This window comes from Sarcophilus harrisii, chromosome 3 (assembly GCF_902635505.1).
Source record: "Sarcophilus harrisii chromosome 3, mSarHar1.11, whole genome shotgun sequence".
NCBI classification, from domain to species: Eukaryota; Metazoa; Chordata; class Mammalia; order Dasyuromorphia; family Dasyuridae; genus Sarcophilus; species Sarcophilus harrisii.
Genome location: NC_045428.1, coordinates 393746473 through 393768689, shown reverse-complemented (window position 1 = coordinate 393768689; position 22217 = coordinate 393746473). Strand labels below are relative to the sequence as shown.

At 39.4% G+C, this 22217-nt stretch overlaps 1 protein-coding gene across 3 annotated transcripts in view; it reads right to left on the bottom strand.

Annotated features, from left to right (window-relative positions):
- TTN (titin) overlaps nucleotides 1-22217 on the bottom strand; it is a 324196-nt gene that overhangs the window by 30158 nt on the left and 271821 nt on the right. For all 3 annotated transcript variants that reach the window (XM_031960390.1, XM_031960391.1, XM_031960392.1), the window contains 6 exons: nucleotides 5065-22170; nucleotides 3975-4271; nucleotides 3282-3869; nucleotides 2870-3172; nucleotides 2469-2765; nucleotides 107-394 (listed from right to left, as the gene is read on the bottom strand). In XM_031960390.1, the coding sequence (XP_031816250.1) occupies nucleotides 107-394; nucleotides 2469-2765; nucleotides 2870-3172; nucleotides 3282-3869; nucleotides 3975-4271; nucleotides 5065-22170 (18879 nt within the window). The remainder of the gene's footprint in view (nucleotides 1-106; nucleotides 395-2468; nucleotides 2766-2869; nucleotides 3173-3281; nucleotides 3870-3974; nucleotides 4272-5064; nucleotides 22171-22217) is intronic.

Below are 22217 nucleotides of genomic sequence, written 5' to 3'. Positions count from 1 at the left end.
ATATATATGTATATATGTGTAAGATTTTAAAAGACATGCAGTCTAGTTTATAATTGCTCATATGTAGGAAGGCAAAGAATGATAGAAACTTGTATCTAGCTCCTACCTAGGATCTGCACTCTGATGCTGGCTGATGCAGAACCCATAGCGTTCCTTAGCTTGAGTTCATAGCATCCACTATTGATCCGACTGGCATCTTTGATGAGGATAGATGCAAGGTCTGTTGTATTTTCAACAGATAATAGTGCATTTGTTTGTAACTCTTTGTCATCTTTGTACCATTCAATGGTAGGTTCAGGTTTGCCAGAGATTCCAGCTCTGAGCTTCACGGATGTTCCAGCTCTATATTTGACAACTTCTGTATATTCCAAAGGTAAGTCAATTACAGGTGCACCTGAAAGATAGATTTAAAAAAAAAATATATATATATATATGTATATATACACATAAAAGCTTGGATACATAAACACACACATATGCATCACTACATCACTTCAAAAGGCATAATTTTTATTTAATTTTTATTACATAACATTTTAGTAACTAACCCAGTAGACATGGCAAAGTCTTATTTTTATTTCTAATAGTTTCTATAAAATTAAAAGTGGGATGGCATTGAATATAAGTTGTCATTTTATACTGATAATTTATTGGCCCTGCCTAGCCATGAACAATTAATATCTCTCCAATTACTTAAAGTAATTTGATCTTATTTGTATAAAAAGTTTTTATAGTTTTGTTTATTTAGTTCCTGAGTTTGTGATTTTGCATAAATTTACATATTTATGTCTCATCATAGCATCATTAGGGGGTAAAGAAGAAAAATGTATATAGTTTTATTTTATATTCAAAAGGAATAGCAAGTTGTACATAATAGATTTATAGTTTCATATGTAATCATCATTTATTATAATAGTTATAGAAATGCTTGTTTTATTCCATAAATTAAAAATAAAGAAAATTAAGATTCATAAAATGCTCTTGTTATATATTACAGAAACCTAAAATTTCTATGGCCATTGTTTGTGTCTACAGTAACACTATACCTACTGCACGGACACTGAGTTTCTTTAGAGGGAGTGAAATATATTGGAAAGAATAGTGGTTTAAAAATAAGCACCTGGATTTAAATCCCAACCCTGTTTCTTGCTATCTTTTTGACCTTGTGTATTTAATGTCTTTGGGACCCAGTTTCCTAATTTGTATAATGAGTGGAATTAGAGTAGAACACCTCTAGAATTCTATCTTCATTTATGACTCTATGTTCCTACAATATGGTGAAAGGTAGACAGGAATAGTGAGGTGTACTACAAGAATCGAGCTCACTGTGAAGAGAATGTAGTATAACATTTGATCCTATCACCAAAAAACCTTTAACTTCAACCCCTTTCCTCTTTCCTGCCTCTATTTTCTTCTTTTTCTGGAAAACTACCTCCTATTTACATGGTTCCTTTTTCCTTGAAAACAAACAAACAATTTATCTAAGAGTTATCTAAGTTAAGACTATCTAAGAGTTGCTTATATATTTATATAAATAATATAAGTACTCTGCCAAGTTGACTGGGTAATAGAACTGTAATGGGTCCTTTAACTCATTCTAAAATAAGTTAAATCATTTATGAATGTTTAAAATATTTACAATTAATCATTAAGTATTTGTTAAGCATTCACTCTAGATTTAAGAAAACCAAACAGCCATGATCCTCTGTTTCATTTTTAGCTCCAGGCAGAGAAGAGCCCCCAGATTATATACAAATATAAAGAATTAGGTGGCACTTTAAGGGTGGAGAAGAACTAGAAGTTAAAAAGCTGGCTTCCCTTCCTGGTCTGCTCTACCTCACAGTATGACCTTGGGCTATCACTTCACATCAAGGGGATTCCTTAGGTAGTTCTAGCATCTTTAAAATGAATGAATTGGGCTAGATGTCCTTTAAGAGGGCTTCTGGCTCTATAGGTATGATCCCACATAATAAGAATAAGGACATGCTATTTTTGCCCAAATTTACAGCAATACTAATATTTTGGAATAAGTATCACAGAGCATTTGAATTTTGAGAGCATTCAGTTTAACAGTTGATTGGCCCATATTTTAGCCTATTTTAAAGGATATAATAAAAAAAAATCCAGGTTGAAATCCTAACTTGGATATTTACTAGCTGTATGACTCTGGAAAATTGAAGTCTAGTTTTCTTATCTTTATTATGAAGGGGCTGGATTTGATGGGCTCTAAGGTCCCAAATTCTAAATCTGAGATTACATGACTAATCAAAATAAGTCATTTTAATCTACCATAGAAAGCAATATTTCTCATCTATTTAGTCATGATTCTAGGATTTGGTTCTTGGAATTTAGTCAAGGGATTTAAATTTTGATAGTGAACATATCAAGTCATCAAGTAGTAAGCAGTAAAAGCAAAGTAAAAAAGCAGTAAAAGCAAAAGTATTCTTCTGAATGATGAAAATTCTTACCATAAGTATCGATGCATGTAATGGGACCTACAACTTCAGAGGGATTGCTAATGGAACCAACTGCATTTTTAGAAAAAACACGGAATTCATACTGTGAATTCTGTGTTAAGCCAGATACAAGGAACTGAGTCTCAATAACATTGGTGAAGCTGGCCTTGGTCCACCGGCCGTCTGGAAGATCACGTTTCTCAACAATGTAGCCTGTTATCTTGCTTCCACCATCAAAAGCTGGTTTCTGCCATAGAAGGTTGACAGAGGTCTTTGAAATATCTGTGACACGAACGTTTCTTGGAGGTTCTGTGGAAATCAATACAAGAAGATTAATTTGTACACTAGATATGCAATACAGGAATATTTCCAATGGATAATTCTACCAGGCAAACTATTTTACAAATACTTACCACAGGCATCAATAGCAAGAACTGGCTCAGAAGGATGACTTGCTTTTCCAATGCCAGCAGCATTTTCAGCATATACCCTGAATTCATAAATAAGACCAGCACTGATTGTGCTGACTTTGAAGTGAGTTGTGCGAATGACTATTTTATTAACCTTCTGCCATAAAATACTGTTTCTGTCCTTCATTTCTAGATGGTATCCAATCACTGCACTGCCTCCATTGGACACTGGCTCATGCCAGCCGACAGTAATGCTCTCTCGGGTGACATTTGTGACCCAGGGTGTAGAAGGAGGTCCAGGGGTGGCTAAGTGAATGGAGAAATTCCAAGGGTTAATAACAAAACTTTTCAAACATTTGGGTTAAAATCAATTGTAGGGATAAAGGAAACAGGGGAAGTTATAAAAGTAACTTACTATATGGGAGTTTGACTGTCACACACGCTGAATCTATGTGGTCACTGATGCCAAAGCGGTTTTCAGCCTTGATGCGGAACTGATACTCTTCTCCTGTTGTCAGCTTCATGACTTTCATCATGCTTCTTGCTACTGTTGCAGACACCTCAGTCCACACTGCTGTACTTGTTTCTCTCTTAAGGACTATGTAGTTGGTTACGTTACTTCCACCATCATACTTGGGTGGCTGCCACTTTAGAATCACACTGTCTTCAGTTACATCGCTGATAACGACAGGCCCTGATGGAGGACCGGGTCTGTCCAGCACAATGATGTTAATAAAAGCTTTTGTTGTCCCACTGGCATTGGAAGCAGTGATCTCATACTTTCCAGCATCAGCAGCAACACTTTCTTTAAGATTAATGGTGAGGTTTTCAGCAGTAACTTCAGTATTGAATCTCATGGTAGCTTTTAGGGGGACACCATCTCTGGATAATGTCACTTTGGGAAGTGGTCTTCCAGAAATTGGAATGTCAACCTTAAGGTTGGAACCTGCCCTGATATAGACAGTATGACTTGGGAAGTTAGTCATATCAATCTCTGGTGGTTCTGAAAAATAAAATTTGGCAAGACCAAATGGAAAATTAGTTTAAAAAATGAATTTCAATCCATACAGAAAGTTTCAAAGTTTTAGTTTCACATGATTGGACTTACCTAGTTGGTCTTTAACAAGAACAGGGAGTAGAAGTTCTCTTGGATCGCTTATACCAGCTTGGTTTTCAGCAAACACTCTGAAGAAGTATTCAGAGTTTTCTCTCAGACTGGAAACAGTATGGTGAGTGGCCTTTACGACTGCACATTTAACCCAGTTCTTCTGTCCTTTTTCTAAAGCTTCAACAATATAGTGTACAATTCTACTTCCACCATCATGTTCTGGCTTGAGCCACATCAGAGAAACACTCTCTTTAGTAACACTTGTCACTCCAAGTTTTTCAGGTGGGCTTGGTTTTTCTAAGTAAGAAAAAAAAATCAAAAGGAAAAATCAAAACCAGAGCATAATTTTCTCCTTAAGTGTATTTTATGAAAGCTACCAAGGCTATTACTTGACTAGACAAACATTTATAATCACATACAAAACATGGAGAAAGGACAACCTGAGCTTTAATCTTAACTCTATTTTTATTCACTACATAAATATGGGTAATTTACCACATTTCTCTGAGCCTTAATTTTCTTATCTGATAAATGGGAATAATATTACCTATAGTACTTAGTTCACAGAGGAATGAGATCCAAGGCCATGTATATAAAGTGTTTTGAAAATTTCAGGCAACTAGATAGGTGTCAATTATTATTATGTTCACTAATTTCAGTAGGGATAATTTTGTCCCAGCCAACTAAGGATAACCACAGTTATCTAAATGAATTTAAACTTGGCCACTTTCATACTTAATGATAAGTGGTTTATTTACTTAAAAATAATTTGCAGTGCAAATTTTTTTAAGAAAGCAAAAACTCAAGAGACTAGGTTATCAGGAATATTTCTGTTTATAGCCAGCATTATGGTGGTTGCTGTGTACTTAATAGAAAAACCTTATTTATATCTTTAAAAATGATATGTAGTTCCAGCTGTGTAATTTTTCATATAATTGGAAATTCAGAAATTTGGAAATTTTAGCAGTATTTCTGTATGAACTATAGTTTTTATAAATTAAATTCATGATCTTCAAACTAAAACAAAAACTACTTAGAATGATTCAAATTATTCCTTAACATGTGTTTATTTTTTATTAATCAAACATACCTGTAATCTTTACTCCTTCCTTGGTTTCAGAAGGTAAGCCAACACCAAACTCATTTTCTCCAGAGACTCTGAAGTAGTAAACAGCTCCCTCCTGTAAGTCGGACACTTTGTAGGAAAGTCGATTGCAGCTGTTAGTCACAGTGACCCATGCTTTCTTACTGGCCTCTCGTTTTTCTATGTGGTAATTTTTCACAGGGGCACCACCATCATTTTCAGGAACATCCCAGGATAATACTGCTGATTCCTTGGTTACATCTTTAACATTAATGTTAGCTGGGGATCCAGGAGAATCAAGAACTTTGACAACTAAGGTCAATGAAGCAGCGCTCAAAATATTCTGGATTGTTAAAGTGTATTTTCCAGAATCATTTCTGTTGGCATTTTCAATAGTGAGTGATGTGCGGGTGTCTGTAGAATCAATACAAGCCCTAGTACGGAGATCAGTATCTGGTTTACTCCAGATTACATTAGGTACTGGTCTTCCTCGGAAAGGTACAGTCATTGTAAATGAGGCACCAGCCTTTACAACCAAAGTCTTCTTCATTTCACTATCAAGGTCAAATATAGGTTCTTCTTCTCTTTCCTTTGCTACCTGTGGATCCGAGCTATCACTTGGATCACTAGCACCAACCTTATTTATTGATCTTACTCTAAAGACATATTCAGTTCCTGTTGTTAAACCACTTACTGTATATTCTGTGCCTCGTAAGCCCTGGATAGCAACTAACCAGTCTGTTTCAGCAGATTTCTTATATTCTACTGTGTATCCGGTAACTGGGGCTCCTCCATCAAACAAAGGTTTAATCCATCCAATAGTTATATTTGTTTTTCCAGAGTCCACAATTTTAGGTTTAGACGGAGGAGAAGGTAAGAAGACTGGATCTTCTGCTCGAACCAAAGGTGATGTTTCACTCGGAAGGCTCAGACCAGCAGCATTTTCTGCATAGACCCGATATTCATATTCACATCCTTCCCGAAGTCCTGTTGATTTTACTCTCAGATCATAAACTGGTTTTTTGTTTACACGTACCCATCGTAAGCTGTTTTTCTCCCGACGTTCAATTATGTATCCAGAGATATCATTACCCCCATCGCTCTCAGGTCTTGACCAGCATAAGGTCATGAAATCTTTGGTCACAGATGTGATCTCCAAAGATGTGGGTGGACTGGGCACTGTAAATGGATCAAGTGCCTTTACTGCCACACTCTCTAGGGACTCACCCACACCATATTTATTAACACCAGTGACTCTAAATATATATTCATTTCCTCTAAGCAATTTGGTTACTTTACAAGATGTTGTTCTTAATTCTTCCTCACAAATTGTCCATGCAAGTCGGCTTGTCTCACGTTTTTCTACAATATAATAATCAATAGCTGCACCACCATCTTCTTGAGGAGGTCCCCAGGAAAGTGAACATTTCTCAGCAGTAAGGCCATTTATTTCTAGAGGTCCTGCTGGTGGCCCAGGTCTATCAAGGACTTTGCAGTTAACAGCCATAGTCCGAGTTCCTGCAACATTTTTGAGAGTTAACACATACTGACCAGTGTCTCGTCTCACACAATCCTTAACGGTTAATAAAGTAGTGCTGTCAGTTGAAACAATTTCAGTCTTTGCTCTTTCTTCAATCTCCTTGCCATCCTTTGACCAGGATATCACTGGTAAAGGTCGTCCTGAAATGTCTGCATTGATTTTAAGGACTTCCCCAGCTTTGACCACAATAGTATCCCGGAATTTGACATCCATCATAATTCTTGGGGCTTCAACATCGTCTTTTACTGTGATAGGTCCAGTTGATTCAGATGGCTCACTAATGGAGTCGGCAGCATTCCTTGCAAAAACACGGAATTCATAACGCTGATCTTCTGTAAGTTCAGTTACTTCAAAATAAGTTTCCTGTACATTAGTAAAGTTGCACTTCAACCACCGGCCATCTGGCAGTTCTCTGCGTTCAATAAGGTAACCTGTGATTTTAGCCCCACCATCGTATCTGGGCTTAGCCCATTTAAGTGAAACAGACTTTCTGGTAATATTTGTAACTTCTGGTTGACCAGGAGGATCACACGGGTCTCTCGCAGGAACTGGCTCACATGCCTTGCTGCATTTGCCAATTCCTGCAATATTCTCAGCATATACGCGGTATTCATACATTAGTCCTTCATCAAGGCCAGAAACTTTCATTTGTGTATCAGAGATGCGAGTTTTGTTTACTTTTGTCCAAAGAATACTGCTTCTTTCTTTATGTTCAAGGTGATAGCCAATTACTTGACTGCCTCCATCGTTAACTGGCACTTGCCAACTTACAATCATGGTAGATTTTGTGGCATGTACAACTTTAGGTGTTCCAGGAGGACCTGGGGGACTGAATGGGTATTCTGCAACAACAGCTGATGAATCACTGTAAGTACTCTTACCATAACGGTTCTCTGCACAAACACGGAACTGATATTCACTTCCTGTTGTCAGACGAATTATCTTAATGGATGTCCTTGCAACTGCTTGTGATACCACTTGCCATGTTGTAGTAGTAGTATCTCTTTTCTCAACAATATAATTGCTAATTTGGCAACCACCATCATATTCTGGGGGGCTCCAAGATATTGTTACATTGTCAGAACTAACTTCATCAATATGTATTGGTCCTGGGGGTCCTGGTCTGTCAAGAACAATTACAGTAATAGTAGCAGTTGTAACACCAGCACTATTTGAAACGGATAATTCGTACTTTCCAACATCTTCTTTTGAAGCTTCCTTGATAATTAATGATGTTAATGTTTTTGATGACTGGACATTTACTCTAGTTGTCTCTTTTAAGGTTTGTCCATCTTTTTTCCAGCTTACAGTAGGCACAGGTCTCCCAGTAAATGGCACATCAATCTTGAGTTGGTCTCCAGCTTTAACATTGAAAGTGTTGAAAGGAAGCTCAATTGAAGGTTTAATTTCAATATCTTTTGCAACTACTGGTACTCCAAGTTGTCTAGGATCACTTTTCCCTTTTTCATTAACTGCAGCCACCCTAAAGGTATACTCTTCTCCAACAGTCAGACCAGACACAGTGGCTTCTAGGGTCTTAACATGTGTGCAAGTGCTCCATTTATCACTTCCTTTAGTCTGCATTTCTACTACATAACCAGTAATTTTACTGCCACCATCACTTTCTGGTTTCTCCCATTTAATGGTGGCAGTGTTACGTGTCACATCGACAAGAGTAACTCTTCCAGGTGGGAGGGGTGGTTCAGACACTTTAACTGGTTCTTTTGTTTCAGCTGGCAAACCAATCCCATATTCATTTGAAGCCAAGACACGGAAGAAGTATGTACACCCTTCTTGGAGATTTTCAATTTTGAAAGTGGTCTTAGTACAATTGTTTGTAATAGTGGCATATGCTTTTCTTGTAGATTCTCGTTTTTCAACAATGTAATTTGTAATTTTAGCTCCACCATCAATAAGTGGTGGTTCCCAAGACAATGTTACCGAATCTTTCTTTACTTCTTTCACAGTCAAATTCACAGGTGCACTTGGGGAATCAAGAACTCGGACATTAACAAAAGCTGTTTTGGAGCCACTATTATTTTCTAGAGTCAGATTATATCTGCCACTATCAAATCTGGTAACATTATCAATCACCAACATTGTATATGAACTGGTGACCTCAATCTGGGCTCTCTCAGTGAGAGTGCCTTCTGCTTTTTCCCATTTGACTTCAGGTTCTGGTCTACCTTTGATAGTAACAAATAATCTCAAGGTAGCACTTGCACGCAGAATGACAACCTTTCTTAGATCAGCATCAAGTTCAATTTCAGGAGGTTCAATCCTTTCAGCAGCAACAACTGATCCAGGTATGGTTGCAGGTTCACCAACACCTTCTGAGTTAATGGCACATATACGGAAGTTATATTCACTGTTTTCTTTAAGTTTAGTAACAGTGAACTGTTTTCCTTGTAGCCCTGTTGGTGGTGTACAAGTTGTCCATTCATCAGCAGCAGTCTCTTTGAATTCCACAACATAGCCCTTAACAGGAGCACCACCATCGTATATGGGCTTATTCCATGCCAGAGATACTGAAGATCTGGATGTATCTGTTACTTTAGGATTGCTTGGGGGTCCTGGTGGATACAAAGCATCACTAGCACGATAGAAAACAGATGGTTCACTAAATTCGCCCATACCGGCTGCATTCTCAGCTGCAACTCTGAATTCATAGGAGTGGCCTTCTGTAAGTCCAGTCACTCTGAATCTTAGATCTGTTAGTGTTTTCTTATTGCACTTAGTCCACCTGATACCATCTTTATCACGCTTTTCAAGTATATATCCCTCAATTTCAGCTCCACCATCATCGGCCGGACGTGTCCATGTTACTACCATTGAATCTTTAGTGATTGCTGAGGCTTCAGGTACTGAAGGAGGACCTGGTGGCTTGTAAGGATTACAAGCTATGACAGGCTCAGATTCCAGTGGCTCTCCAATTCCATATTTGTTCACAGCCATGACACGGAAAATATACTCATTGCCTGGAAGAAGTTTAGTAACTTTGTAGTTCAGGGCCTGTACTTCAGTTGAAACTTGGGTCCATGAGAGTCTGCTTGTCTCTCTCTTCTCAATGATGTAATGAGAAATATTAGCACCACCATCTTGCAGAGGTGGGTTCCATGCCAAGTAACATTTTTCTGCAGTAACTCCGGAAACTGTCAGAGGTGGTTCTGGAGGTCCTGGCCTATCAAGCACTTTTACAGTTATTGGTATAGACTTTGTACCGCCAACATTGCTGAGCTTCAAGATATACTGTCCCCCATCAGTTCTTATGCAGTCTTTGACAACAAGAGTTGTTTTTTGAATAGTAGATTTAATTTCCATTCTGGCTGTTGTTTCCTCAAGCTCTTTACCATCTTTTATCCACACAATATCAGGGATAGGCTTACCACGGATGTCAGCTTCCAGAACAAAGGTCTCTCCTGCATGAACAACAATTGTGTCTTTGTATTTTGCGTCCAAGGAAGCATTGGGTGCATCAATTTCATCTCTAGCTGTAATTGCACCAGTGCTTTCTGATGGCTCACTAAAGTTTCCAGCTGCATTTCTTGCAATTACTCTAAATTCATATCTTTGGTCTTCTACAAGTCCACTCACTGTAAATTCTGTTTCTAGCACATTAGTAAAGCTGGCTTTCATCCAACGACCATCAGGTAGATCTTTCTTTTCGACAATATAGCCTGTTATTTTGCTACCACCATCATAGACAGGTTTCTTCCATTTCAATGTGACATAGTTTCTTGTAATAACAATGGCTTCAGGGCGACCAGGCGGGTCACATGGATCACGAGCAACAAAGCATTCAGATACTTTGCTAGGTTTTCCAATGCCAACAATATTTTCAGCAGAAACTCTGAATTCATACTCAAGGCCTTCATCAAGTCCAGTCGTTTTAAACTTGGTGTCTTGAATGGGGATTTTGTTTAATTTCATCCAAAGAATGCTATTCTTTTCTTTCTGTTCAAGGTGGTAGCCAATAACTTTGCTCCCACCATCATTGACTGGCTCATGCCACTCTACAATCATTTGATCTTTTGATATTGATGTTACAAAAGGAGTTCCGGGTGGCCCAGGTTCTTTAAATGGATATTGTACAACAACTGGTTTAGAGTCTAGTGAGGGACTCATTCCATATCTGTTTTCAGCAAAAATTCTGAATTGATATTCAGTGCCTGTTTTAAGTTTAGTTATTTTAATTGTTGTTCTTGCTACTGTTGCTGATACCATTTGCCAGGTGGTAGTGGTTGTGTCGCGTTTCTCTACAATATAATTGCTTATTTGACAGCCGCCAGTGTATTTTGGTGGTTCCCAAGATATGACTACAAAGTCTGCACTCACTTCATCAAAGCGAACTGGTCCAACTGGTGGTCCAGGTTTTTCCAAAACTATTATGCTAAGATCTTCCGTTGCTGTGCCTGCAGTGTTTGATGCTGTTATTTTATATTTTCCAAAGTCATCTTTGTTGCTTTCTTTAATGTGCAAAATAGTTGATGTGGATGTTTCCTCAACATTTACTCTGGTTGTCTGTTTGAGAGTTTCACCATCTTTTACCCAAGAAATTTTAGGCCTAGGTCGACCTATAACTGGTATTTCTATCTTAAGATCTTCTCCAGCCTGGACACTGTATGTATTAAATGGCAACTTAAAACTTGGTTGTATAGTCAAATCCCTGGCTATGACAGGAACACCAAGAACTCTTGGATCACTTTTTCCTTTTTCATTGTAAGCCTTGACTCGGAACTGATATTCCTGTCCAGAACTTAGACCAGAAATAAGTGCATTGCAAACTTTGGACTCAGCAACAACACTCCATTTTTCTGTTCCTTTTGGTTGCATTTCAACCACATATCCCAAAACTCTGCTACCTCCATCATGTTCGGGTTTCTCCCACATGAGCGATGCACTGGTCTGAGTCACGTCAGTTAGTGTAACCTTCCCAGGTGGCGAAGGAGGCTCGGCTGCTTTGACTGCGTCAAGAGTTTCCACTGGAACTCCAATTCCAAATTCATTCTCTGCCATAACTCTGAAGTAATAAATGGCTCCTTCAGTGAGATTTTCAACTTTGAAACTTGTTTTGTTGCATTTGGCACTCACATTAGCATATGCCTTTCGGGTTGATTCTCGCTTGTCAATTACGTAGTTCTTAATCTTTGCACCCCCATCAATGATAGGTGGCTCCCAGACCAGTGTGACAGAATCTTTCTTCACTTCTTTAACTGCCAAGTTTTGTGGAGGTCCTGGAGTATCTAGGACTTTCACAGTGACAAATGCAGATTTGGATCCACTACTATTTTCCAGTTTGAGGATGTATTTTCCAGCATCATTTCTATCACAGTTTTCTATTGATAAATGGGTATAGGTTAAACCTTTTTCAATTTGAACTTTATCAGTAAATTCACCTTCCTCTCGAGACCAGATAATATCAGGCGTTGGCCGGCCTTTGAATGGAATGTGAATTCTGACAGATCCACCAGCTCTGACTACTATTCCTTTTCTTAATTCTGAATCAAGATCGAGTTCAGGAGGTTCGAGTTTATCTTCTGGTTTCACAGTACCAGGTACTGATGCAGGCTCACCTAAACCAACTTTATTGAGAGCACAGACCCGTATCTTATATTCCTGATGTTCAATAAGTTTTGAAATTTCAAATCGAGTGACTTTCAGGCCAGTCTGTGGAGTAACTACCTTCCAATCATCTTCATCTGCTTTACAGATCTCTACTAAGTATCCCAATATTTCACTGCCACCATCATAAATGGGCTTGCTCCATGCAAGTGTAATTGAATTTTTGGTGGTATCTACAAGGTGAACATTGGTGGGTGGGCCAGGTTTGAATACAGGATCACAGGCTTTATAATAAGCTGTAGCCTGACTTGCTTCCCCAACTCCAGCAGCATTTTCTGCAGATACTCTAAATTCATAATCATGGTCTTCTGTCAATCCTGTAACTCTTAATCGCAAATCTGTAATTCGCCGCTTATTGCACTTAATCCATCTGATACCACTTCTATCTCTCTTTTCTACAATATAACCAATAATCTCACTTCCACCATCACTATCTGGACGGTTCCAGCAGACTGTCATGGAGTCCTTGGCAATATTTGTGACTTCTAAGTTCTTTGGTGGACCAGGAAGCACAAAAGGATTTTTCATTAGTACAGGTGCAGATTCCAAAGGCTCACCAACTCCATATTTGTTAACAGCCATTACACGGAAAATATATTCATTTCCTTCTAAAAGTTTGGTTACTTTCAGTGAATTGGTTACAACTTCTGGAGCAACAATAGTCCAGGCAAGTCGGCTGGTTTCTCTTTTCTCAACAACATAGTGAGAAATGTCACTGCCACCATCTTGAAGGGGTGGAGACCAAGTTAGTGAACATTTTTCAGAAGTGACTCCAGTTACCTGAATAGGACCTTCTGGAGGTCCTGGTCTGTCTAATACTTTAACATTTACTGGGAATGACTTAGAACCCGCAACATTAGAAGCTCTCAAAATATATTGTCCACCATCAATTCTAATAGCATCTTTTACAATGACCAGGGCTTTGAAATCTGTATTCTTTATTTCACATCTAGCGGATTCTTCAACTTCTTTATCTCCTTTCAACCATTCAATGGTAGGTAGGGGCTTTCCATAGACATCAGCCTCAAGTCTGAATGTTTCTCCAGCATTGACTACAATTGTGTCTCTGTATTTTGGATCCATTGAAATTCTTGGAAGTTCAACTTCATCCTTGGCTGTTATAGGTCCAGTACTGTCAGAGGGTTTACTTACTGCACCTGCAGCATTCTTTGCAATCACTCTGAATTCATACCTTTCATTTTCAGTAAGGCCAGTGACAGTGAATTGTGTTTCAATGACATTTGTGAAACTGGCTTTCATCCAGCGACCCTCAGGCAAATCTCGTTTCTCAACAATATAGCCAGTGATCATACTTCCGCCATCATATATAGGCTTGGTCCATTGTAGAGTAATTTCATTTCTTTTAACCATGATTGCTTCTGGAGTTCCTGGGGGGTCACAAGGGTCACGGGCCACATAACATTCTGAATTTTTGCTTGCTTTGCCTATACCAACGATATTTTCAGCATATACTCTGAATTCATATTCAATGCCTTCTTCAAGATTAAGTACCTTAAACTGGGTATCATGGATAATAGTTTTGTTGACCTTTGTCCACAAAATACTATTTCTCTCCTTTCTCTCAAGGTGGTAACCAATGACTGGACTTCCACCATTATTAATTGGTTCATGCCACTGTACAACCATAGAATCTTTAGAAATGGCATTAACAAATGGTGTGCCAGGAGGACCTGGTTCTTTGTAAGGATATTGGGCTACAACAGGATCAGATTCTAAGGCAAAACTTTGTCCATATCTGTTTTCAGCAAATATTCTGAATTGGTATTCTGTGCCAGTTTTCAGCTTAGTTACTTTCAAGGTTGTTCTTGCAACAGTACCAGAAACAACTTCCCACAAGGTAGTGGTTGTATCTCTCTTTTGAACAATGTAGTTAGTGATTTGACAACCACCTGTATACAGTGGAGGATTCCAAGATAATGAAATACTTTCAGCACTGACTTCATCAAATTTCACAGGTCCTTTTGGTGGATCAGGTTTGTCTAGAGTTATAATTTCAATGGATGCCGCTTTCTGTCCAACAACATTAGCAACTGTGATTCCATACATTCCACCATCTTCCTTATGGGTTTCTTTAATGCTTAGCACAGTAAGGTCAGGCAAATCAGTAACATTGAGTCTTGTTGTCTGTTTTAGTGGTTGACCATCCTTTGTCCAGGCAATGGTTGGCTTAGGACGTCCAGAAATTGGTACTTCTATTTTTAAGTCCTGACCAACTTGAACACTGTAACTGTTGAATGCAGGTCTTACATCTGGCTCAATAACTAGATCTTTGGCAATTACTGGAACAGCTAGGGACCTAGGATCACTCCTTCCCTTTTCATTTACAGCAACAACTCTAAATAGATATTCTTCTCCTTGGGTTAAGTTCGTAATTACTGCTTCTAGGTTCTTAACACGCGTGCACTCTGACCATTTGTCACTGTGCTTAGCTTGCATTTCAACAATATATTGTATAATTTTGCTGCCACCATCATGTTCTGGCTTTGTCCAGCTTAGGGAAACACTGTTTCTTGTGACATCATCCACTGTTATTTTTCCCGGAGGTTGTGGAACTTCAGCAACCTTAATTGGGTCAGTAGTGTGGGCAGGAAGGCCAATACCATATTCATTTTCAGCTGTAACTCTAAAGTAGTAACTGCAACCCTCTTGAAGTTGATCTATTTTCCATGAATTTTTGTGGCAGTTTGTTACAACAGCAGAATAAGATTTTCTCGTAGCTTCACGTTTCTCAACGATGTAATTTTTTATTTTGGATCCTCCATCCAGCAAAGGTGGTTCCCATGTGATTGATACTGAGTCTTTGGTGATTTCTGTTATTTTAAGATTAACAGGTGGACTTGGTGTATCCAAGACTCTCACAGAAACAAAGGCAGACTTTGTTCCACTACTATTTTCTAAGGTGAGAGTGTATTTTCCAGTATCATATCTGTTCACATTTTCAAGGACAAGAGAGGTAAAGCTGGAAGTGACATCAATTATAGCTGCATCCCGGATTTCACCATCCATCTTCCCCCATTTAACTTCCGGTGTAGGGCGACCTCTAATAGGAACAAACAACCTCAGGGAACCACCTGCTCTTATGTTTATTATTTTCCTCAATTCTAGATCGAGATCAATGTCTGGTGCTTCCAACTTTTCTTCCACTAAAACAGGTCCAGGTACATCAGCATGTTCTCCAACTCCAGCTTTATTAATAGCACAGATACGGAAATTGTATTCATGCTTTTCCAACAACTTTTCTACTTCTATATTTGTTTTCTTGATTCCAGTTGGTGGAGTACACATTGTCCATTCATCAACACTTACATCACATTTTTCAACTACGTATCCCTGGATTTCACTGCCACCATCATAAACTGGTTTGCTCCATGAAAGAAAAACTGAAGACCTTGTAATATCTGTGACTTTGGGGTTATTTGGTGGTCCTGGCTTATAAATAGGATCACAAGCTTTTTGGTAAGCAGAAGGTGGACTTGGTTCACTAAGACCAGCAGCATTTTCAGCTGAAACTCTAAATTCATAATCATGGTTTTCTAAGAGTCCAGTTACTCTTAAACGCAATTCCCCAATTAAAGCCTTGTGGCATCTTGTCCATCGGATGCCTTCCTTATCCCGCTTTTCAAGGACATAACCAAGAATTTCACTGCCACCATCAGATGCTGGCCTTTCCCATACAACAATCATGGAATCTTTTGTCACTGTAGTAACTTCTGGTGCTTTTGGCGCATCTGGCACAACAAATGGGTTCTTGGCAATGACTGGCTCAGATTCAAGAGGTTCACCAACACCATATTTGTTTACAGCCATGATGCGGAAGATATATTCATTTCCTTCTAGAAGTTTGGTAATTTTGCAACTAAGTGTTTGCACATTAGCATCAACTACAGTCCATACTAAACGGCTGGTTTCTCTTCTTTCCACAATGTAGTTTGTAATATCGCTACCACCATCTTGGAGTGGGGGTTTCCATGCTAATGTGCATTTTTCAGCAGTAACTCCAGACACAGCAACAGGTCCTTCAGGTGGTCCTGGCCTATCAAGAACTTTGACATTTACAGTAACTGATCTTTCTCCAGCAACATTTTTCGCTGTCAGTACATAATTACCACTATCAACACGAACTGCTTCCTTTACATTGAGGCAGGTGGCAAAATCAGTACTTTTTATTTCCAAATGAGCTGTGCTTGAAAGTTCTTGATCACCTTTTGTCCACTGAATGGATGGTATTGGTTTGCCATAAACATCAGCTTCGATCTTGAACGACTCACCAGCATGGACTACAATTGTGTCTTTATACTTTGGATCCATACTTATACGTGGAGGATCTACTTCATCTCTTGCTGTGATTGCTCCTGTGCTTTCAGATGGCTCGCTAACTACTCCTGCAGCATTTCGTGCTATTACCCGGAATTCATATCTCTGATTTTCAACTAGGCCAGTGACTTCAAATTGAGTTTCAATGACATTAGTAAAACTGGCTTTCATCCAGCGGCCATCTGGTAACTCTTTCTTCTCAACAATATAGCCAGTGATTTTGCTTCCACCATCATAGGTGGGTTTTTTCCACTGAAGAGTCACAGAGTTCCTTGTCACAATGATTGCTTCTGGACGACCCGGTGGATCACATGGATCACGAGCTACATAGCACTCAGACACTTTACTGGGTTTGCCTATGCCCACAATGTTTTCTGCACAGACTCTAAACTCATACTCAATTCCTTCTTCAAGGCCAGTTGTTTTAAACTTGGTTTGTGGAATAGGGGTTTTGTTCAACTTTACCCAGAGGATGCTATTCCTCTCTTTACGTTCTAAATGATAACCAATAACTTTGCTACCACCATCATTGACTGGCTCATTCCATTGGACTTCCATAGTATCTTTGGAAGAAGCTGTCACAAAAGGTGTCCCTGGAGGCCCAGGAACTTTGAATGGATATTGAGCTATAATAGGCTCTGAAGTGAGATAAGTACTCTTTCCATATCTGTTTTCAGCTGCAATTCTGAACTGATATTCACATCCAGTCTTAAGTCGGCAGGCTTTTATTGTTGTTCTTGCAACAGTAGCTGACACAATTTGCCAGGTAGTTGTAGAAGTGTCCCTTTTCTCTACAATATAATTATTAATAGAACTACCACCATCATATTTTGGTGGTCCCCAGGACAGAGTAATACTATCTGCAGTCACTTCGTCCATTTTAACTGGTCCAGTGGGAGGACCTGGTTTGTCAAGAACAATAATATTAAGGGTTTCAGTGGCTTCACCTACTGAGTTTACAAGTTTAACTACATAATGTCCAACATCTTCCCGGCAGGCTTCCTTTATTGTCAACAGTGTGTTATTTTCTGTGCTTTCTGCATTTACTCTAGTAGTCTGTTTCAGAGGCACATCATCTTTGTGCCAGGTCACAGTTGGAGTTGGACGTCCAATAAATGGTACATCAACTTTTAAATCTTCACCTGCTAGCACTGTGAAAGTGTTAAATAACAGTTTGAATGCTGGTGGGATGACAAGGTCTTTGGCAATGACTGGTACACTAAGTTGTCGAGGATCACTGATTCCCTTTTCATTCTGGGCTGAAACACGGAATGAATACTCTTCACCTTGAATCAACCCAGTAATTGTGGCTTCAGTAACTTTGACTGTGGCACATGTTGACCACTTATCACTGCCTTTGCTCTGCATCTCCACAATGTAGCCTAGAATTCTACTTCCTCCATCATGCTCTGGTTTCTCCCAAGAAAGTGACACACTATTTCTTGTAACATCTAATAGAGTTATCTTTCCTGGAGGAAGTGGTCTTTCTGATGCTTTAACAGATTCTGCAGTTTCAGCTGGGAGACCAATTCCATACTCATTTTCTGCCAGAACTCTAAAATAATAATTACAACCTTCTTGAAGTTGGTCTACTTTCCAGGTGGTCTTATGGCAATTTGTTGCAACAGTTGAGTAAGCTTTTCTTGTGGATTCACGCTTTTCAACGATGTAGTTCTTTATCTTGGAGCCTCCATCTAGGAGAGGAGGTTCCCAAGTTAGTGTGACCGATGATTTGGTGACTTCTTTGATTTTCAAATCCTGGGGTGGTCCTGGTGTATCAAGAACTCTGACATTGACAAATGCAGATTTACTACCTGAGCTGTTTTCTATAGTTAGTATATATTTGCCACTATCAAATCTGTTGACATTTCCAACAATAAGCAAGGTATAAGAGCTTGTTGATTCAATGCTAGCTTTATCTAAAGATTCTCCATGTTCTCTTGTCCATTTCACTTCTGGTGCTGGTCTTCCTTTGATCGGAACAAACAGTCTTAGGGTACAGCAAGCCCTTATGGTAACAACTTTACGTAAGTCAGCATCCAGTTCAATCTCTGGAGGCAGCATCCTTTCCTCGGCCTTTGGAGTTCCAGGAACAAGTGCAGGTTCACCAATTCCTTCAGAATTCATGGCATAGATACGGATTTTATATTCTTGATTTTCTTTAAGGTTGGTGATAGTATAAGAGGTTGCTTTGAGTCCTGCTGGTGGAGTGACAATCTTCCATTCATCTTCTTCAGGTAGGGCTATCTCAACCATATACCCTGTGATTTCTGAGCCACCATCATAGATTGGTTTATTCCAAGCAATTGAAATCGATGATCTGCTTGTATCCAGAACACGTGGATTTCCTGGTGGGCCAGGCTTAAATACAGTATCACAAGCTTTATAAAATGGACTGGTAGCACTTGGGGCACTAATTCCAGCAGCATTTTCAGCCATGATCCTAAACTCATACTCATGTCCTTCTGTAAGTCCAGATACTTTATACCTTAAATCAGTGACAGTTTTTTTATTACATTTCACCCAGCGCTGGCCAGTTTTGTCTCGGCGTTCCACAATATAATTGATTATTTCACTTCCTCCATCAGAATCAGGATGCCCCCAACAGACAATCATTGAATCCTTAGTAATAGCTGTCACTTCAGGATTTTTGGGTGGATCTGGGGGTCCATATGGGTTTACTGCAAGGACAGGTTCTGATTCAAGGGGCTCTCCTACCCCATATTTATTAACAGCCATAACACGGAACACATATTCATTGCCTTTCAATAATTTGGTGACCTTCAGTTTTGTTAGATGTACTTCAGAGGCTACATTTGTCCATGCCAATCTGCTGGTTTCGCGTTTTTGCACTACATAATGGTCAATACTAGCTCCTCCATCATCCAGTGGAGGTAACCATGATAATACACACTTTTCTGCAGTAACTTCAGTCACAGCCAATGGTCCTTCAGGTGGGCCTGGTCTATCAAGAACTTTAACATTGAAAATGTGCTTCGCAAAACCACCAGGATTAGTAGCTGTAAGTACATATGGCCCACTATCCTTTCTTGATGAATCTTTGTTAACTAGATTGGTAGAGAAGTCTGATATTTTTATTTCTAATTTTGCTGTGCTTTCGAGTTCTTTTCCATCTTTGGTCCATTCCATTGTTGGTGGTGGACGACCAGAAACATCTGCTTCTAGCTTAAATGTTTCACCTGCTTTTAATACGAGTGTATCTTTGTATTTAACATCCACCATGATCCTTGGTGCTTCAATGTCATCTCTGCACGTTATGGCATCGGAAGGCTCAGATGGTGGACTTACAGCACCAGCGGCATTTCTGGCAATCACACGGAATTCATATGCAGCATCTTCTGTTAAGCCACTGACTGTGAATTCATTTTCCAAAATATTACTGAAGTTGGCCTTCAGCCAACGACCATTGGGAAGGTCTCTCTTCTCAACAATGTAGCTAGTGATCTTGAATCCTCCTGTATATTCAGGTTTAGCCCATTTAAGAGTTACTGTATGTCTAGTAATATTTAGAGGAATTGGTTTCCCAGGTGGGTCAATGGGGTCCAAGGCAAGTGTAGGTTCAGAGGGCTTGCTTGGTTTGCTTTTGCCAGCCATATTTTCCGCAATTACTCGGAACTCATAAGCAATGCCATCTGTTAGGCCACTTGATTTAAAAATGTTTCCTGGCACTAACGCTTTACTCACGGTCTGCCAGAGGATGCCATTTCTTTCTTTTCTTTCAACATGATATCCTAAAATGGGACTTCCGCCATCAGTTAGAGGCTCATGCCAGCTAATGGTTATTGATTCTTTGGTGACTGCAGTTACCTGAGGAGTACCAGGAGGCCCAGGAACTTTAAATGGATAGTTGGCAACCACAGATGCTGAGGTGATACCTGGTCCAACTCCGTATCTGTTTTGTGCTTTTACCCTGAATTGGTATTCCATTCCAGTAGTAAGGTGAGTTGCTTTATACGTAGTACGAATTACAGTGGTTGCTAATTCAACCCATGTGGTACTGTCAGTTTGACGCATTTCAACAACATAGTTGCTGATGGGTACTCCTCCATCATTCTCTGGAGGTTCCCAAGAGAAGGTTACGAAATCAGATGAAACTTCATCAAACTTGATTGGGCCAGTTGGTGGACCTGGGATATCATGCACCTGAATGGTGATAACATCTCCAACTTCTCCTACGATATTCTTTGCTGAAAGCGGATAAGGTCCACTATCACTTCTTGTACATTCACTGATATTTAGTATAGTTGAAGTGGCAGTATTTTCAAAATTAACTCTCTGGGTTTGTTTAAGAATTTGGTCTCCTTTTTTCCATGTGACAGTTGGTTTAGGTCGACCAAGGACTGGAATCTCAACTTTGATATTCTCACCAGCTCTGGCAATGACCAATTTCTGGTAGATGCCACGGAGGTCCAATTCTGGAAGCATTGTCTGCTCCTTTACAATGACTGGCCTGCTTTCTCTTGGGGCACTTCTCCCAGCACTGTTCACAGCCATAACTTGGAAAGTATATTCTTCCCCTTCAGTTAAGTTCTTTACAACACATTCTAATCCCTTTACGGTTGTGATGTGTGTCCATTGGTCAGAGCCTTTTCTCTGTGCTTCAATCACATAGCCAGTGATCTTGCTGCCTCCATCATGCTTTGGTTTAGGCCATGCCAGGCTGACTGTGTTCTTAGTTATGTCCATGATATTAAGACTATCTGGTGGTAATGGTGCCTCTGAGGCCCTTACAGGCTCTGTGGTTTCAGTTGGTTCACCAATTCCATATTCATTTTCTGCCATCACTCTGAAGAAATATTCACACCCTTCAGATAAGCCAGTCACTTTATAAGTACATTTGTGGCACTTGGTTGTGGCTGTAGAATAAGATTTCCGTGTGGCTTCGCGTTTTTCCACAATGTAGTTTGTTATGCGAGAGCCTCCATCTATCAGAGGCAGGTCCCAGTGTAGGGTGACACTGTCCCTCGTGATCTCAGTAGGCCTCAGATTAAGCACAGGCCCAGGTGTATCCAGGACCCTAACATTGACAAATCCACTTTTCTTACCAGCAGCATTTTCTATAGTCATCACAAATTTGCCAGTGTCATATCTATTACATTCTGGAATAATGAGAAGAGTGAAGGATTCTGTGTTTTCAATGTTGGCACGGGTTTTAAGGTCTACACCATCTTTTGTCCAAGTGACTTCAGGAGCTGGACGGCCTTTAATTGGCACAAATATTCTAATGCTTAGCCCAGCTCTAACCACAAGTGTCCTTCGAAGTTCTGCATCTAATTCAAAATCAGGAGCCAATTCACGTTCTATGATTTCAACATTTGGAATTATTGCTGGCTCTCCAACACCTGCATCGTTGATGGCACAGATTCTGAAATTGTATTTTTCTTTTGTTTGAAGATCAGGGACAACAAATTCTGTGATCCTGAGGGCAGTTCCTGTTGTATCTTTTATCCAAGTATCATCTCCTTCTTTTTGGTGCTCTACTGTATAGCCTGTGATTTCAAGTCCACCGTCATAATGGGGTTTACCCCAGGCTAAAGAAGCAGATTTCTTTGTAGTATCAGTTACTCGTGCATTGGAGGGTGGTCCTGGTGGATCTGTGAAATTAACATGAAAACAAAAGTAAATGGTTAATTTAATATTA